This window comes from Calidris pugnax, unplaced genomic scaffold (genome assembly GCF_001431845.1).
Source record: "Calidris pugnax isolate Ruff unplaced genomic scaffold, ASM143184v1 scaffold18, whole genome shotgun sequence".
In the NCBI taxonomy this organism is placed as follows: domain Eukaryota; kingdom Metazoa; phylum Chordata; class Aves; order Charadriiformes; family Scolopacidae; genus Calidris; species Calidris pugnax.
The window spans coordinates 19,011,573-19,029,892 of NW_015090812.1; the positions used below are offsets into that span (position 1 = coordinate 19,011,573).

General features: G+C 40.1%; 1 protein-coding gene across 1 annotated transcript in view; it reads right to left on the reverse strand.

The window, feature by feature from the left end:
• The window catches only part of PLPPR5 (phospholipid phosphatase related 5), a 180,262-nt gene that overhangs the window by 62,628 nt on the left and 99,314 nt on the right, over window positions 1–18,320 (reverse strand). The window contains exons 7-8 of the mRNA XM_014939134.1: window positions 7,205–7,337; window positions 4,695–4,945 (exon numbers count right to left, since the gene is read on the reverse strand). Coding sequence (XP_014794620.1) covers window positions 4,695–4,945; window positions 7,205–7,337 — 384 coding nt within the window. The remainder of the gene's footprint in view (window positions 1–4,694; window positions 4,946–7,204; window positions 7,338–18,320) is intronic.

The window sequence follows — 18,320 nt, forward strand, 5'->3', positions numbered from 1 at the left end:
TTTAGGTAAATCCCTGGATCAAACTGTAATGTTACTTTACTACCCTGCCTGAAAGTAACTAATACACCCAATGTATGAAGCCCGTGATATAAGCTGCACAATCAGCATCAAGGGATACTTTTACTTGCTGCACCAGAGACTAGGAAGAAATATCACTTTCCTAACACTGCCCCTGAAAAGCAGCCAAAAGAATCCTTTAAATCTTCAATTTTCTATCAAAAAATGGACAACAAAGCCAACTCAATAAGGTGGCTCTGCTACTCCTTTTCCTCCTGAGTACTCCCTAAAGCTTATCAAAGAGAGGCCTGTCATACCTCCTCCAGCTGCCTGTTGAGCAGGAACCAAATAGGCACTTCAAGACGAAGGACAAGCAAGGGGATGCCTACATCTAAAGACTGGATCAAGGAGTGACACGGAGCAGAACATCACCATGTTGCGAGCACTGTGACCAGACTGCCTTGCTGCCTTTTCCCAGTGACTCAGAAACACAATAAACTGCAAAGACAAAACAGCAGAATGCCAGGAGCAAGAACGTTGCAGAAAATATGATCATGAGCCCAACAAAATCTCTTTAGAGGGGAAAAAACTGTCAGCTTTACCTGCTAGCCCTGCCTGAGCCTGTTGTTGAGGCCAAAGGTTGACAGTACAAAGCGACAAAAGCAGCCTACAGACCTAAGGACTATGTCAATTATCAAAACATTAAACATTCCAAATCCAAAGCAAGTGTGAAATGTACACAGTAACACCAAGTTCAAACACCACCCTACAGACAGGTTGGCTGTCAACGGCTCTTGAGCAATGCAAGAAGAATAACACAACAAAAAAAAACATTTATAGAAAGAATTAAAATTGTCTTAAACTACAACCAGCAATGACCAATCCCCTAGGTCTGCAGCACCGAAGGACAACTGTTACTCACAAGTCTCATATTTAAATCCATGGGAATAGACTGACTAAATCTCCATATATCACTTTGAAATCCAACCAAAAAAAAAAAAAAAAAGAAAAGAAAAGAAAAGAAAACAAAACAAAACCCCACAACACCACCAACAACACACACAACACCCCACCACATCACACCCACTCACAACCCAACAATCTGACTCATGACTTCTCATTTTTGTGTCTCAGTTGTGGGAAAAAAACCAAGTATGTGATAATTTTCTGCTTCAAAATACACCTCTAATTCTTCACGTTGTGTAATCTTACACATATCAATGTGGCTTATACAATTATATTATATTTAATAAACTTGCAGCATTTGCCTTAATGCCTGTGTTAGCATATTTTTTCCAACTGAGAAAGTGTGAATTGCAATGCTGGTAAGAAGTGGAAGCCAATGCAGTCAACTTACTAACTCAGCTCAAGCAAAAACAAACAAAAGGTCTAAGACCAGTTGAGCAGACACCTAAGGAGAAATCCAGGTAGCAGCCAGCTTGCTTAGAGATTTTGGAAAAGAATTGCAGTAGTTCATTTTGAAGACTATGGTACACTGGGAAAAATAAACCTAAAAGTGTGAAGACGACAAGTAATGGATCCTTGAAAGTGTCTGTGTTTGGAGAAGGGTAGAGAAAACGCCTAACCATAGTGCTGCCACTCAACATTTCCATTGCTAAGTCTTTCTTGATAGGTACCAAGAGAATGTAAGAGAGGCAAACACTACAGAGAAGTCTAAATATTAGCAATACAATTGTTTGAAAAAGACTGTACTTTCATCAGGAGGAAAATTCAGAGTTACCATAGCAGCCACCCACTCTCAAAAGAGGGGAGGGGGGAAAAAAGGAAGACTCAAGAACTCAGATGAAAAAAAGAGGCTATTGTTAACAAGACAATATGCACAGATGCTAGGTGATAAGGACATGGCTGCACTTAAATGGAACGAGATAGGGAATGATTAGATGAAGTATAGGCTTTGTTTTTAAATGGGTTGATCGATGAAATCACGTAAGTCTGACGTTTTTTACTTCACCCCCTCAGAGAGCAAGGACTCTAGATCAGCTTGTTGCCTGTTTATGTCTTTAGGCTGGTTTTGTTTTGTGCACAGCTGGCTGAAATGTCCAGGGAGGATTGGTAACAATCCCTCCCTCTTTCCCAAATATTTCTGTTAACCAAAAAGAAAGCACATTTTGTATCAGAGATCATATGCTCATGAAATACTATCTAGGTAATATATGGAGGTCTTTATGTCCATGCTCTCAATAACCATTGTACCACAGCTTATACAAAGACTAGGCTACTGTTTAAATCTTCTACTCCAGTGAATAGTGATGAGAAAGTTGTTATTCAGGACCAACTATCCCAATAAACATAATGACAGTGTAAGGACATGACCCCAGATATTGGCACATTGCATTTCTTTCCCCACTGTGCAATAAACAGTATTTTTAGCTGCAACCATGCAACAGAATTTTAAAAAATTTACAAAAAAAAAAGATTTCGTCAAGGACCTAAATTTGCAGGCTACAACTCAGCTGATACATCATAGCAATTCACTTTATTAGGCAGCCTATAAGAATTGAGAAATGCTGTCAGTAGTTTCTAGTGCTTCAGTTAAACCAGTGTCATGAATCATGCTGCAATACAGTAATGACATAGGATATATTCATTTCTGCAATTACTGAAAGCTTATAAAGTCATGAAACAGAACACAGCAGCTTTAATTGTTGATGTTGCTCTTTATCGACCACAGACAACATAAGATTTGCATAAAGTACTCTTGCTCATGTCAAAGGCATTGATAGTAGGTATTAGACCTACTATCATGTCTACTTCTTGTTTTTAAAATATATCAATGCTATTTTCCTTCCTGTTTGCAGTAGCTGAACAGTTGGTTTCCTTTAGTTACTGTGACTCATGGCAACAGTGGAAATCCAACTTTACAGATGGATGAGAAAAATAGGAGCAATTAAAATGAAGAATGCTGAATATTTTCTAAAATAGTTTGCACCAAATTTAGAGGTATGTTTCAGTGAAGCAAAGCCTTAGATATCTCCCCAAATAAAGTCAATACTATTAGGAGTCTTACACTTGCCTCAAGTTAGAATAGAATTTTATTGCTCATCTCTTATTTGCAGATAACACTTGCCTGTACTAACTGACGGTCCACATCTCTCAAGCAGACACTGCTCACAAGGAACTTTTGGTAAATGTTACTGTCAGTGCTCCAGATTTTAAGCCACTGGTTCTAAAACCATATTCAGAAGTATGGAGTTGGCATGCTGTCTGTGGATGGGGTTGGGATCTTTGCCATGATGGCAAGTATCAGTTTCCAGATCAAACAGGAATTAAAAGTCAGCTCATTAAATACATGCTCAAAAGCAATACACACACACGTATATATACGTGTATATATACGCATACATACATATACATGTGTATAGGCAGGCCACTGTTCAAATACCAGGGGAATTTACAGGATTACTCCTGCAATGACCACAGAGATAGACACACACTTGCCTGGTTGCCCACTGACACTACGTGGGCAGTCCTGGGCCAAGCCAAAGGTCTACAAAGGACTGTGATTACCAGTGCAGGTCAGGTAAGAGACTCCCATGGGCATGTACGGGGGACAACTTGACTAAGAATGTGTGCTTCTGCTTAAGACTAGAACGATGTGCACTCCAAATGAAGCCAGGGAGCACTGCACAGAGTTACTTGAGCGAGACTCATTAGCCACTCTGCCACTTACCTGCATCCCCACATCTCAATAGCCTCTAGAACTGCTCTGATGCCAGACAGTAAACGCCATTTTTTATCCCCTCATCACCCCTTATATCAAAAAGGCGAGAAGGAAGAAGGGCTAGATCGTCTTGTAGTCCATTTCATCGCAGACTAAGAGACAAACTGACTTTGCATGACCACTGAGGTACCTGTAAATACCAATTCTGGTACCTAAAGACATGCACAGATCTCGGGAAACCTGCAGAGATCAAACACATGTGCCCACTCTTCCACTTCACTCCACCAAAGAACATGGCCGTGTGCAATTCTACTAATCTGTACTGAATTAAAGCATGGAAAGGAACAACTACCAGTCATGGGCAAACCTTACCTTTATTCTTTACCACCCAACAAAGCCTCATCCCACATTCTCTGGAAATGGGAAAAAAAGTAAATCAAGAACTTGATTATCCTGTATCTATAACCCTTGTTGACAACTTGCCCTTTCTCAGCACTGCCGTAGCTTTCAACGCTCAGAAAACCACTACATCTGTAATTGTCAGAATTAAGTCCAATGAATCCGTGCCCACTCTTCCACTTCACCAAAGAACATGGCCATGTGCAATTCTACTAATCTGTACTGGGTTAAAGCATGGAAAGGAACAACTACCAGTCATGGGCAAACCCTACCTTTATTCTTTACCACCCAACAAAGCCTCATCCCACATTCTCTGGAAATGGGAAAAAAAGTAAATCAAGAACTTGATTATCTTGTGTCTATAACCCTGTTTGACAACTTGCCCTTTCTCAGCACTGCCATAGCTTTCAACGCTCAGAAAACCACTACACCTGTAATTGTCAGAATTAAGTCCAATGAATCAAATTCTCAAAGGCCTCACAGTCATTCATAGAAGGCTTACATATATAAAATCAGCCAATAGTTGTCTTATCTCCCCATTCCTCCCTCCTCCCCTTACCATGTGAGCCATTTGCTCTCAAACATATAGTGACATTAAATAGTATGATATACTTACAGCCAGATACATAGCTGCATATACGCTTAGTGCTGCTTCTTTGGATGGGAATGTCTTTCTGGCTTTCATGATAAGGTCTGGATTTCCAGTACAGGCATGTACGCTACTGATGAATTGTGTATACTGTTTACATCCAAGTGCTGTATAGTTGGGTTTACAAAGTGCAAGAAAATGTGGTGCAAGATTCCCTGTTACTACTTGTCCAGCATTTACAAAGATGTCCGTAGCAAACAGTCCAAATGCGTAAATTCCTAAAGAGGGAAACAAAGAGTTAAATTTCCCAACAATTTCACTCCAGGGCAACATTTCATAGTATTTATCATAGTAATATACCAGCTCCTTCCATTTAAGAACATGAACAACTCTCATACGTATTGTAACCTAAAGATACTGGCTCACGTTGGAGATGGTACTTTCCTACACAACCTCAGCACCAACTCTGCAACGTACCTGCACACCCGATCTCTCTCCATCCTTCAGAGCAGCACACACATCTCCTGTGCAAACAGCCCACTTTCCTAGGCCCTCTAGCCACCAATTTCCACTGTTTGGGGTAACTACCTATACTGGTACCTAACCTTTGCCCATATTCACTAAACAGAAGTGACGAGGTAAATTCTTCACCCTATAAATTTGCTTGAGAACAAAGGCAGGCCCTGATGGAGAAGTAACTTGAAAAGTCGTAATACATACTGGACAAATGTTTCTTTTCCCTTGCAGCTGTAAAGAAACTGAAGTACTGAATAATTCAATATTGCCATGGACAAGTTGTCTTCATCTGTCTGCTACGGGGTACATCTCTCTGCATGGCATGTTAATCACAATATCAACACAGTGAGCTAAAGATCTATATATTTTTAAGGAGCTACTTATGCTAAAGAGGTTTTTTTATCAGACGTACCAGCAAAGCATTAAGCACATGTACTCATTCATTAGAATGGAAATGCATGTATCTGATTACTTAAAAGAAAACAGATTTCTGCTATTCTGAGGTCCTTTTCTATCCTTTTAGAAGCAGAAACTGAGCTCTGGAAGGAAATGCAAACACAGCACTGACTGGGAGGCAAAGCCAGCAGGTGCATGTTCAAATTCCACCTGAGCTACAGATTTGCTCCTATATTTCCACAGGCAAACCACCTTACCTTCCCCATACTTCAACTCACTGTGAATATAGCGTGAGTTCTGGCAGTTCCCAACTTCATGGGGCACCATGAGGACTTTAATGGATGTACATCACAGCAGACACAATGCCACAGAAACACGTGCATTTCTAAAGGTCAGGGTTTTTTCCTCAGCAAAGCTAGAGGACCGAGGATGATTTCTGGGATCCTGGCTGGTCAGCAATGTCACACTAACATTAATTCACCCTGAGCTGCTAGACACTGGTGAGCAGTGGACTGTGCCCAGTCGAGTGGCTGCACAGAAGGGCCCTTTCAGCAAGCCCCAAGGGTGTGTGCTGCCCCAACAAAGGTGCCCACATCACTTTGTGTGTGCGTAACGGGTAGTGATGCCTGGTGGAACCCCGTAGAGCCCTTCCCTTTTTTTTTTTTGCTTCTGTGAGCAAGGAGGGCCCGCCAAGCGGGAAGGAAAAGTGAGCACTGGTTACACATAGAGGAGCTCCTCATCATCACTCCGCACCTACTCTGGACCTATGCAGTACAATCTCATTCTTAATGACTTTTAGCACTCCAACGTGACAGCAAGCAATTGCTCTCTCTGAAGGCAGGCATGGCTGTTACACAAACACTGCAAATCCAGACACAGCTGCACATCCCCTCCCTCCCCCTGCGACTGGGGCACACAGGAGGATTAGCTGTCCCAAGGCTTCATTCCTCCAGCTGTTTCTCTTAGATACACCCGTGAGTGAGAAGCAAACAACAGAACTGAGCCCTGCTATGGCATCCCTGCACATATTAAAAAGCAGCATCTGTGAATATTCAATAGACATTTTGAGTGGTGGTACTGCTCCCTCCAAACACATTTACAATAAATTATGTAGAAAGGATGACGTCTCATATCTACGAAAGTCAATGGGGGAGCTACATCTGATTTCAGTGGAGCATGGATGTTGCAGTTTTCTGCTAGAGACTATAACACAATCTCCAGGCTAAGAAAGTACCTAAATTGGGCTTGGCTTCAAACACACATTTATATCCCAATGTCTTCAACTTTGGCCGCTATGTGTGTGTAACCTAAAGAACACCATCAGCTATAGATATGGCACAAGAGTATCTCCCTTCTCCACTTCACCCTACTCCGGGCCTGCTGGTTGTTTTTCCCCCTCATGGTCCCAGTTTTTTTCTATTTTACTGTTGTTCCTGCAACTATTTTTTTATCCAAACATCCAAGAAGCTTCATTTGCTACTCAAAAGGAGAGAACTCACTACACCTGAGTTAAGACTACACATGAAATGTTGTATGGTCATCTGAATATTTTCCCCAGGTCAAAATCAACACATAATTGATCATTCTCACCATTCAGAAAAGGAAAGCATTAATTTTGCTCATACCAAGGAATCTGATGGTCCTGCGCACCAGTGGATTTATATAACAACAGTCTCCAGTTAATATTGTTTTTTCTTGGTTTTCAAAATCCTTTGTAGCTAACTGTAGACAAAACACTGCAGTTTCTCCAACGATAATCTTAGGGAAGGAGAAAAGAGGGGAGAGAAATGGCACATCAGATTACAGCAAGTAAAATATACTAGTATTATAGTGATGGCTATCTCATCTTGAGGAAACAAGACCAAACCAGCACAAAAGACAACGTAAGTGAACCAAGTTTGTATGTTAATCTTCTTATGAAGGAAATATGCCTTTGCTTTACTTTATTTGTATTAAAAGAGAATAAACCTTCATAACCAGGACTTGGAATCAACATAACACAACCTAGTTTTCAGAATAAGGGAAAAGAAAAAGAAATCTATTAGTTCAAGAACAACAGATTGCATAATGCACAACATTTGGACCAAAGTGAAGGCCTGAACATTTTGGTTCCCATGTGGCTTTCACTGACACTCAGCACTTCACACAGTTGAGCTCTAAATTTTGGACAGGGGCGCAGGGGAGGGGGTCAGAAATCACAACAGAGCTCCTGTTCACATCAGAGGATTGGTTTGCCAGGAGGTACTTAACAAGTCTGGCTTTAGCTTTGTCCCTCATGCTTGAATAAAGTGTCACCACAGGTATTTTAACATTAAGTATGGCCTGTTTCACATTCATTACAACAAAATGAATAAAGTTCTGATGTCTACAGATCACTCAAATTACAGTTGGCAAAACATAAAAAAAAATCACAAATAAAAAAAAATGGATTTTGAATGTGAAATATCCCCTCTGAGATGTATACAGCAAAACATGACCTTCAATTTACTCATGCGAATTATGGTATTGATACTTAATAGCCTAAGCCAAGCCTTAAGCACGTATCTATCTAAACCTATGATACTGAAGCTTTATGGCAGGTAGCAGAGGTGTGGTCAAAAAGAGTAGAGCAGAAAGGTCAAATACAGACCACTGTAAACCAACTTTGATTCACTGTGGGACTTAGAGGCAAGGCTCTTTCACGCTTCTATATGAAAAGCAGTAAAGCTCATTGAGAGGTACAGCACACTTTGATAAAATGGGAATGAAGACCAGCAAACTGAAGTCCTAATACTACACAAATAAATGAAATAATGTCATCAAATCTGATTCATTGCCTAGGTTTTTTAAACCTTTCACCAACAGGAAATTATAAACCTTTTCATATACCACAGTAGCTCTGAACTGCTCTACACACAGCATGGGTTACAAAAAAAAAAAAAATAATAAAAAAAGGGTGATGGCTCATAAGCACAGTTTGTTGTCATCAGGAAGAATGCAATGACCTTAGTTATTTGTACACAGATGACTTTGGGCTAAATTGTGACACACAGAGGAGGAAAGTGCTTCTTACAAATAATGTGGCACAAATAACAAAAACAACTGTGGTGGCATGTAAAAAGCAAAATTCAGTTTATCACAGAAATAGTCATCATCTCTTACTTTAGACTGGCTTCAGATCCTCCTGGAATTTTTAGATGAAACAGAAATTTACTTTAGACTGGCTTCAGATCCTAGTGGAATTTTTAGATGAAACAGAAATTTCAATACCTGAACTAACAAGTATCCTCCCTCTACTTTGATGCAAGCAAATTTTCAGCACACTGAAGTACAATTCCTTCATCTATAATTAATAAATGATCAGTATACATATGAAATGTAACTCAACCTTGAATTCAAGGTTATCAAAATTATGATAACGATAAGGAGAATTCAGCCTAATGCTCACACAAAAAAAAAAAAAAAAAAAAAAAAAAACAAAAAACCCAGTTTTAACATGATTCATAAAGGTAAGAACTGAAACACTAAGATTTTTACTGTGAGTCACAGTAACTCCCTTCTTTCCTCTAGAACAATGAAACACCAAGGAGTAGGCTTTTTTTTTTTACCAAACTCAATAAATCTCAGTAGAATTATTGCAGATTTCCAAACTCCAGGCAAAAGCAGAATCCAGCACAAGGGAAGCATCTCTGATATACAGTGCTCAACACTTGCTCTTTTGTGCAAGAACACAAAGAGAAAGTGAGCCAGCAAGCTTAATTCTCCAGCTCTGAGCGGAGCCTCTGAATCTGCTGATCCAGCAATACGTGTTCTTCTTTTGGCTGGTAGGGAAGCTGGGGGTAGCAAGCAGGAGAACTGTATAGGAAAGGAGATCCTCACTTCCAGAAACCTGTCTTCATCCGCTGCACCTAGATCTTTGCTGCTGGCAACAATTTTTCCTTGTTATATTTCCTGTCTTTGACAGTGACCTGGATGAAGAAACCCTCTACTCCAAGAATAGCAGGGAGCACTGTTCAAGTTCTTAGCTGAACAAAAATACTCTTAAGTGGATACACAGGTGCAAGGGTCAGAACGATGCAAAACGCTGCTAAAGACAAACCTTTTGCTATGCTACAAAACTTTTGCTATACTAGGCCTAGAGCTCTACCCTCAGAAGTGACCAGAGTGGGATATACCATTGAGCACAACGGGCATTCATCGCTATGCTTCTGTGACGTACTTTGATAGAATCCTTCTGGAATTTGGCAATAAATACAGGTTCTGTATTTTTCTGTACTGGCAGCTCAGCTAAAGCTTCACCCTTCACCCTTCAGCACAAGCACTGCTCATCTCAATAATCAGCCTATTGATGCTTCAGAAATGGAAGGAAAATCTTCCATTAACCCAATCTCACTATCTCTCACAGGAGAGATTCTGCCTCCCAGTGCAATTCCTTCCCCTTCTCTCAAGCACCACTGGCAATACTCAGCTCTACAGGGTAAAGAAAAGGCAGGCCCATCTCCCTTCTTGCCCTTTACCATAATTTACTTGCCTAGTGTATTCTAGAAGGGAAAAATTTCTGTACTTCCTCTGGTACAGGGACAGCCATTACCCCTTCCACTGCATACCCAAGCTGCAAGCAGCCAACAAATGACATTTAATGTAACAGAATTACTTGTGTACTTCTTGGCTTCTTTGGGACAAAAAGGTTTTGGAATGTTGCAAAACTGACAGTGAAGGATTGCAATGGAGAATTTGAAAACCCGACAACATAAATTTTTGGACAGAGCTACACAAGTTTAGGTATAGAAATATAATTTGCGATGAAAAAAAATGAGGATATAAGGAGTATCTTTTACCTTATTCTGTCTAACAGGGTCATGTGATTTTAGATCGCTGTACAGATTTCTTAAAGAATGATATATATTAAAATTCGTGGCTCATAGATATTTTAACAGCTGTTAAAAGCAGAGGCCATCCTTCCCCAAGGGTGAGAAAACCTTTTGACATATAATTACAGCATGTAAAGCGTAAGGAAAAGAACAATTTTCACCTGAAGACTAACAATACAAAGAACAGGTTTGCAGTACTCTAAAGAACAAGTATATAAATAATTTTCACAGTCCTTCAATAAAAGTGCAGTGTACATAACTGCTACAAGAAGGAGCAAGGCAAGAACGATCGCCCTACAGGCATGGGCCTAAGCTCCAACAGGTAGTGATCAAGTCCTCATTCTACTAAAGCTTCCCTCTGTAACCACAGGGAAGGCCCTTAGTCCTGGTTCACAATACAAAGGGTAGCAGAAACGATAGAAAAATCACCCTATAAAGATATTTAATAGGAATACATGATTCATAACTAGCATCTAGATAATCCTTTCTTTTTATGAAAACATAGAAAAGAAATGTTAACCCAGCAAAATCTAAATTACGCGAAAAGTTCTTGTAATCATCTCCATGGCAATTGTACTCTGCCTGTGATGCAACAACCCATCCAACAGCAGGAACGGAGTTTGGGAGGGGTAATATCTAAAAATATTTCTCTTGTTTCACCTCTCAGATCCTGATTAATTTCTTAGCTGATTGATTTCCATAGCAGTTTTGTACTAGTAATTACTAGTAAAAGGGGTTTTTCAGCCTGGAGAAGAGGAGGCTCTGGGGAGACCTAATAGCGGCCTTCCAGTACCTGAAGGGAGCCTACAGGAAGGCTGGGGAGAACCTGCTTAGAAAGGCCTGCAGTGACAGGACGAGGGGCAATGGCTTCAAGCTGGAGGGGAACAGATTTAGACTGGAGATTAGGAGAGGGTTCTTCACTGTGAGGGTGGTGGAGCACTGGAACAGGTTGCCCAGGGAGGTGGTTGAGGCCCCTTCCCTGGAGATATTCAAGGAGAGGCTCGATGAGGCCCTGGGCAACCTGGTCTAGTTGGGGGTGTCCCTGCTGACTGCGGGGAGGTCGGACTAGATGACCTTTGGAGGTCCCTTCCGGCCTGGGCAATTCTATGATTCTATGATTCTATATTTATTGCCAACCACCCAATACCTGTTCCTTTCCTTGTTCTCTGCACAGGATGCTTACACGGTTTAGCACACATTCACTACACTGATTCCTTCCTCCCAAATAAGTTCAGGTTTTTTCTGTATTAGTCATTTTTCTGAATCCAGGCAAGCTGTTCCTAGTTTTAGCACTGCACGTCAATTTAGAAATCTAATTTGTGCTTCCCAAAGTCATCCATCCAGTGTATTCTTAACTTGGTTCTAAATTCTGAGCTCTTTTTCAACTTGAAATGTCAAACCTGACTCATTCCAAATATTAGCACTACAGCAGCTCTGACCTTGTTGATTTTCCAGTAAACGACCCCATAAACAAACTTCTCCGAGTGTCATGTATGGTTTACAACAGCCAGCAGCTATATAAATAAATGACCTTAAATCTGCACTTCTGAAATACTAATGAGGTTTATTTTATGGATTACCTTCTCATATGTGACATAGCTTCCTTTTTATAGGAATTCAAGTAAGGATTCAAGTAAGAATTAAACATTCATTTGGATGACAAGATATCTGAGGGTACATTAATGCACTTAAACAAGGTAAATCCTAAAATTTAAGGTTGATAATCTCTGGGATTCGGAAAGAAATTTCTGTGTACACATTCATAGATCTTTCCAGCTAACACCAATTTTAGGGTCTACAAATGTTCATGAAATTTTTCATATGGCCCAGGGAACGTGGTAGAATACACGATTCCCTTCTGCCAACTCTCAGGGTTATGCTGTAGCTACAGCAACCACTCAGATAGATGAGTAACACTGAAAAGCAGTTATTGCATTAAAAAGACCACAAAACAGTCATCCATGTTCTGAACTTCTCAAGAAGAACAGCTGACAATACTGTGCACTATAATTTCTCTTCTGACTTCTGGAGCGTCTCAGGCAAAGCTCTGCTTTTCTCTTCAGAATGAACTTCCTCATACTTCCTTATCAGGCAGGAAGAGAAGCTGAGAACTGGAGCTAAAAATCTTGGGGATAATCTATCTCTAGGCAAATCATTATCATTTAAACTGCATGGCCTCCCCATTCATTTCACTTGGGAGCTCCCACTTCAAAAGCACGGGGCAGGTTTCTTTTAAAAATATGGCTTCCATAGGCTTTGTTATTCCCGTTCTTTATCTTTTTAACTTTTGGGCAGATCATTGACTATTGCTGGCCTATTTCCCCTTTAAAAATTCCATTAACATACCACAGAGCATACTGGTCTCTAGAGTTTGGAAAACGTAGCAGCATAAACCTCTGTCTTTAGTGATGCTATAGATAAGCTCTGCACTCTGCTTGAAGCTAAAATTGCTGTGTGAGGTGACAGCCCTGGCAGGAAAAGCAGCAACAGTATTTCCAGCAGTAGCAATTTCAAGTTCATTATGCAGAGCTTTCCCTTGAGGCCATTTTCTTTGTGTTTTTCTTGTTCTCATTGCTTCTTGCTTGCTTAAACTGACAGCAAATGCCCTAGTTGATTTCCACAGAAGCACATTTACTATAGTAAAAAATGACCAGTAGTTTTGAGGAAAATGAAAAAAATAAGTCCTAGATAAATCTGTCTGCTATTGATCAAATACAAAATATCCCCACTTGCATTCAGCATGGAGATATAGGCCCATACTGCATAGCCGCTTCTGAAGGTCTGGAGAAAAAAATGTGAAAAGAAAATTGCTTTTCTAGAGAAAGATGTAGAAAAATATAGTCGGCCTTTTTTCCCAGTAAATTTTGTTTTAAAAATATGTACTTTCCATTTTTTTGAGAAAAACATCAAAGTTTTATTAGAGTTCTTAGTATATATTTGGTCATGGCCATTTGCAAAAGAAAATAGCAGTATAAGAATATTTGACTATTAGATATATAATATCTGCTTTACTTACTTCTCTGTAGTGCAGAGTATGACTATATGCTACTGGACACTAATGTTCCTTCTGACAGGGACAAATATTCAGTACTGCACTTTGTAATACACTGTACACGTAGTGCATAACAATGATAAAGGTTGCTCACTTCATGAAGACTTTATTGCTATTTGAAAGCAAGAGGCCCATAATAACCAATCATTTATAACCAGGGAGCTTCAAGTAGACCTCATGAGCGCATAATTACAGAGACATGGGCAACTTCATCATTCACTGAGTTATCTTCATTCATTACTTTACCATATGACAGAAGAAAATGAAATATTTTTAAGTACTGTGTCTCTAAAATCTTACTTCCCCCCTCTTTTATTTTTTTCTGAGTAATTGATCACATATGCAAATAGCATCTCCTCTAGAGCATGCCGGCACTACCCAAGGGGCAAAGCTTCTGCACTGCAGAACACTGTCACCAGGCTGGAATCACACAATGCCAGGGCAAAGTTTGGTGATGGAAAAGATAATTTTGAGAAACAGTTACCAGGAGTCTGATATTTTGAATCTAACTAAGAGAAGGGCCTTGTGCCATCACCAGAGGGCAAGTCTTGGTGCGTGACAGCAGGTTCTGCATCTGATGCTCCGCGACAGAAGCAAAGGGGCAAACAAGCAGCCCCATGGGGTGCACCAGCCGAGAACCGCATTAACGGGAACATTGACTCTGCGTCCAGCCTGCTTTTACCCACTGCGCTGGGCACTACCTCCCCCCTCACGTCTACTAAACCTTTTACATCACTGTGAGATGAACAGTATCCAGCTGCTCTGCGCTGCAGTTCTCCAGGGGATTAGAAACGGCCAGCACACTAGGAAAACAAGCTCAGAAATGCTAACATGGCAGTCTGGGGGCCAAATAAGTGTCTGGCACCTGGCTCCAAAACTATCTAACTGCTGGCATAGTTTCACAATACTGAGACGAGTATTCTTGGTGAACATGTTGTAAGAGGTAGTAGAAAAGAGACATTGATGAGAAGTCTTTTGCCCATGCACCAAGCCTTTCTAATTAAAAAAAAAAAAAAAAAAAAAAAAAAAACAAACAAAAAAACCAAAAGCTTGAAAGAAATACTAATCTAGAGAAAATTCTAAACATTAAAAACCCTAGTAATTTTGATCTAAAAATGGTGAGGAGAAGAGAAAAGAATTCTCTCAAAACTGCCTTCTAAAATCATCAATTACATTTCAAAAGGTGAAGTTACTTCAGGTTGAAATACTCCAGAAAAGGTTCTTAAAATACAGAATTCATATAGGTTTTAAGTTGTTCTCATTTTCTTTTTGCAAAAATGAGGATGCCATTATGCAAAGCTTCCAAGCACCACACTTCACTCTACAAACATATATGGTTAGGAAAACGAGTTGTGATATCACCAGACTAATTTTAGTCTCCAGATCTCTGAATGATACTTCAAAAAGGTTGTTATTACATATAATTATTTTATTAGTGATTTTGAAAAAGAACGTTATATTAAAATTTTCCTTTTTCCAGATGCTTAGCTTCAACTTTTAAAATAACGTAATATTTGCAAAGGAAAAACAAAACATTCAAAGCCCTACCATTTACCATAAAATCATAGAATAGTTTGGGTTGGAAGGGACATTTAAGGGTCATCTAGTCCAACCCCCCTGCAATAAGGAGCAACATCTTCCACTAGACCAGGTTGCTAAGAGCCCTGTCCAGTCTGACCTTAAATGTTTCCAAGGATGGGGCATCTACCACCTCTCTGAGCATCCTTCTTTCAGTGTTTCAGCACCCTCATTGTAAAATATTTCAACCCTATGTCTACTCTAAATCTACACTCTTCTAATTTAAATTGCGCCTTGGTCCTACCACAACAGGCCCTGCTAAAAGGTTTGTCCCTATCTGTCTTATAAGCCCTCTTTACATACTAAGAGGCCACAATGACGTCTCTCCCCGGAGCCTTCTCTTCTCCAGGCTGAACAACCCCAACCCTCTCAGCCTGCCCTCATAGCATAGGTGCTCCAGCCCTGTGATCATCTTTGTGGCCCTCCACTGGACCCACTCCAACAGGTCCATGACCTTCCTGTACTGAGGACTCCAGAGCTGGACACAGTACTCCAGGTGGGGTCCCACCAGAGTGGAGTAGAGGGGCAGAATCACCTCCCTCGACCTGCTGGCCACACTTCTTCTGATGCAGCCCTGTATGTGGTTGGCTTTCTGGGCCATCACCTCACATTGCCAGCTCACATTGAGCTTCTCATCTACCAATGACCCCCAAGTCCTTCTCCTCAGGGTTGCTCTCAGTCCATTCTCTGCCCAGCCTGTATTTGTGCCTGGGATTGCTGTGACCCAGGTGCAGGACCTTGCACTTGGCCTGGTTGAACTTCATGAAGTTCAGAGGCCCACCTCTCAAACCTGTCCAGAGCCCTCTGGAGGGCATCAATACCAAGGCTTACAATATCCATACCAACAATAATTTCCAACAGCAATGTTACTTTATGCTTTAAACCTTAGGTGATCTACACACTTGCACTTTTCTACCCAGGATGAACATTCAATTGCAAAATTCAATATAAATGGCCTTTCATCCCTGATTGAATAAAAACTAATCACATAAAAGGCATCTCTTAGAGATTCTGGTCACAAAGGAGTGGTTTTACAGTCAGTATATGACTGGAGCCAACTGTTCTCAGAGGCTCAGAGTAAGGAGAATATCTGAATTTCCTGCTTTTCACACTGTCTTACTTCTATCTCACTTCTCCTCAAGGCCAGCCACATTTTGCAGATGTATTATTCCTGAAATCAGTTCAAGAAAAGCCACTTTCACTGAAATGCCATAGGCATCAAACAACTGAAACTGAAGGACCAAACACTGCACCAGTATAAGCATCCTGTGTTTTAATATAACTATGAGGAAAACAGGCTGCACATATGATTAATACCTGTAAGATTCCACAAAAATTGTTTTTTGGATTTTTGTGGCAAAATATGTGTCTGCAAAACATACACATAATTGTTTTTTCACTTATGTTTATTACTATCAATTTGTATTTGATTCATAATGATAAATTTAAGTAGGCAACTAATAAGTAGTAGGCAATTAATAAAACAATTCTACAGGTTTTTTATTAAAAATTATCTTCACAATAAGAAGTTTTCTTTGAAAGCACATAACTAGCTCCACTACTGTCATAATGGCCTATGTATAAGCACCTCTTCCTTTACAAGTATCTTAGGCTACAGTGTCATTGCCATCCCACCAAATGCATTAAGGTCATTATCTTTTTCCAGTTGAAATCAAAGGCAACATCCCCACTAAATTCAGAACGGGCTCGATTAGTTGTGAAAGCCTACAGCACTCCAGATTGAGAGCAATACTTCAGTCAAAGTGGGGACATAGAGCTTAGCTATGAATGCCATCCCAAGAAGATAATAAAAAAACCAACCAAAAAACAACTATGAGGTCAAGTCAATTTTACAGGGAAGTCGTACTAAATATTTGGGAAAAGAGGTTTAACAGGACAGATAAATCAGAAAGAAAAGTCCAAAACTGTAATGCCTACTCCTGAGCTTATCACCTTAAAGTCATTCTTCTTCTATAATACTTTATAGTCTTCACATTGTAATCAATTACTGCGGAGGATCCAGGTGCCATTAAAAACGCGTTAAAAACTCTTTAAAAGCCATTGCATGGGAAGCATCTGATCTAGAAATATGACTTCATTCTGACTTGTCTCTCATCAGAGTTATTTGTGTGTAATATGTACATTCAGAATAAAACCAGCAAAACTAATGAGTAACAAACCCTCACAGTATCAATCCACATTTCTAGTGCCTGTGAAAGCCAGGAAACAAATGACCAAAAAAAAAAGCTTTCAAAGAAAAGTAGAGACTGCAACTGGTATTGACACTACAGTGACACGGTCAAAGCAAATGAAACCATGGCTTTACCAAAGTTAACTTCTGAAGCTTCACTGACTTCAGGATGACCCATGATGTTATTCCTGGAAAGGTCACTAGAGATGCTGGTCAGCGAGAAAAGATCAGAAAGAAAAAGAGATCAGAAGTCCCTCTTCCAGACACCCTCCAAACTAACTAGTAAACCCAGACACAAAACACTGTGTGACCATTCACCTGCATCTCTTTCCTCAGATTTAAAAGCTGTGACTTCAGTGTGCAACTATTTCTCCTTAAGAATGTTACTATAATAAATTAATATACTGAAGTGATGTTTAGTAGAAACAGAATATTAATGAAGACATAGGAGTGGGAGCAGAGGACTGTTCATGAGCATCAGGAATTTTAATAATTACTTACCTCTTCTCTTAACAACGCAATGGTAGTGAATTAGCCAGCAAGCTTTTTCACAGATTATTGCATAGCAGTAGCATATACCATTTGTCTTTATTTGATACATATACATGTAGAAAGACCGTTTCAATAATGATTCTGTATATCATGTAGATCAAATATGGGGCATTTACTTTATGGTTTTCCGCAAACATGATTTGCACCACTCTTGTCACTCTTTCAACTCTGCTGCACAATGTCTATTTTACTGCTCCTGCCACAAATCCAGATGGCTGCAGATGTGCAGCTGGCAACACTATGTTGTCTGACCCTGTTTAGGAGTTTACACAATGCCGTGCTTGAATTAAGAGGAAGTCCCAAGTGCCCTCATTAGCACAGCAGCCAATGAGCTGAAACAGAAGCAGCAAGAGTGGGAAATTTTAGCAAAAAATTCCTAGTACAGGAAATGCCTACAAGACAGAGGGGAGATTGTATACTTCGCTGTGAAGACAGCAGAGCATAAAAACAGCTCTTTTAGGCATGCAATGGCATTCTGAAAACTAATTGCAAAGTCTATAGGCCAAAGTAAGCCCAGC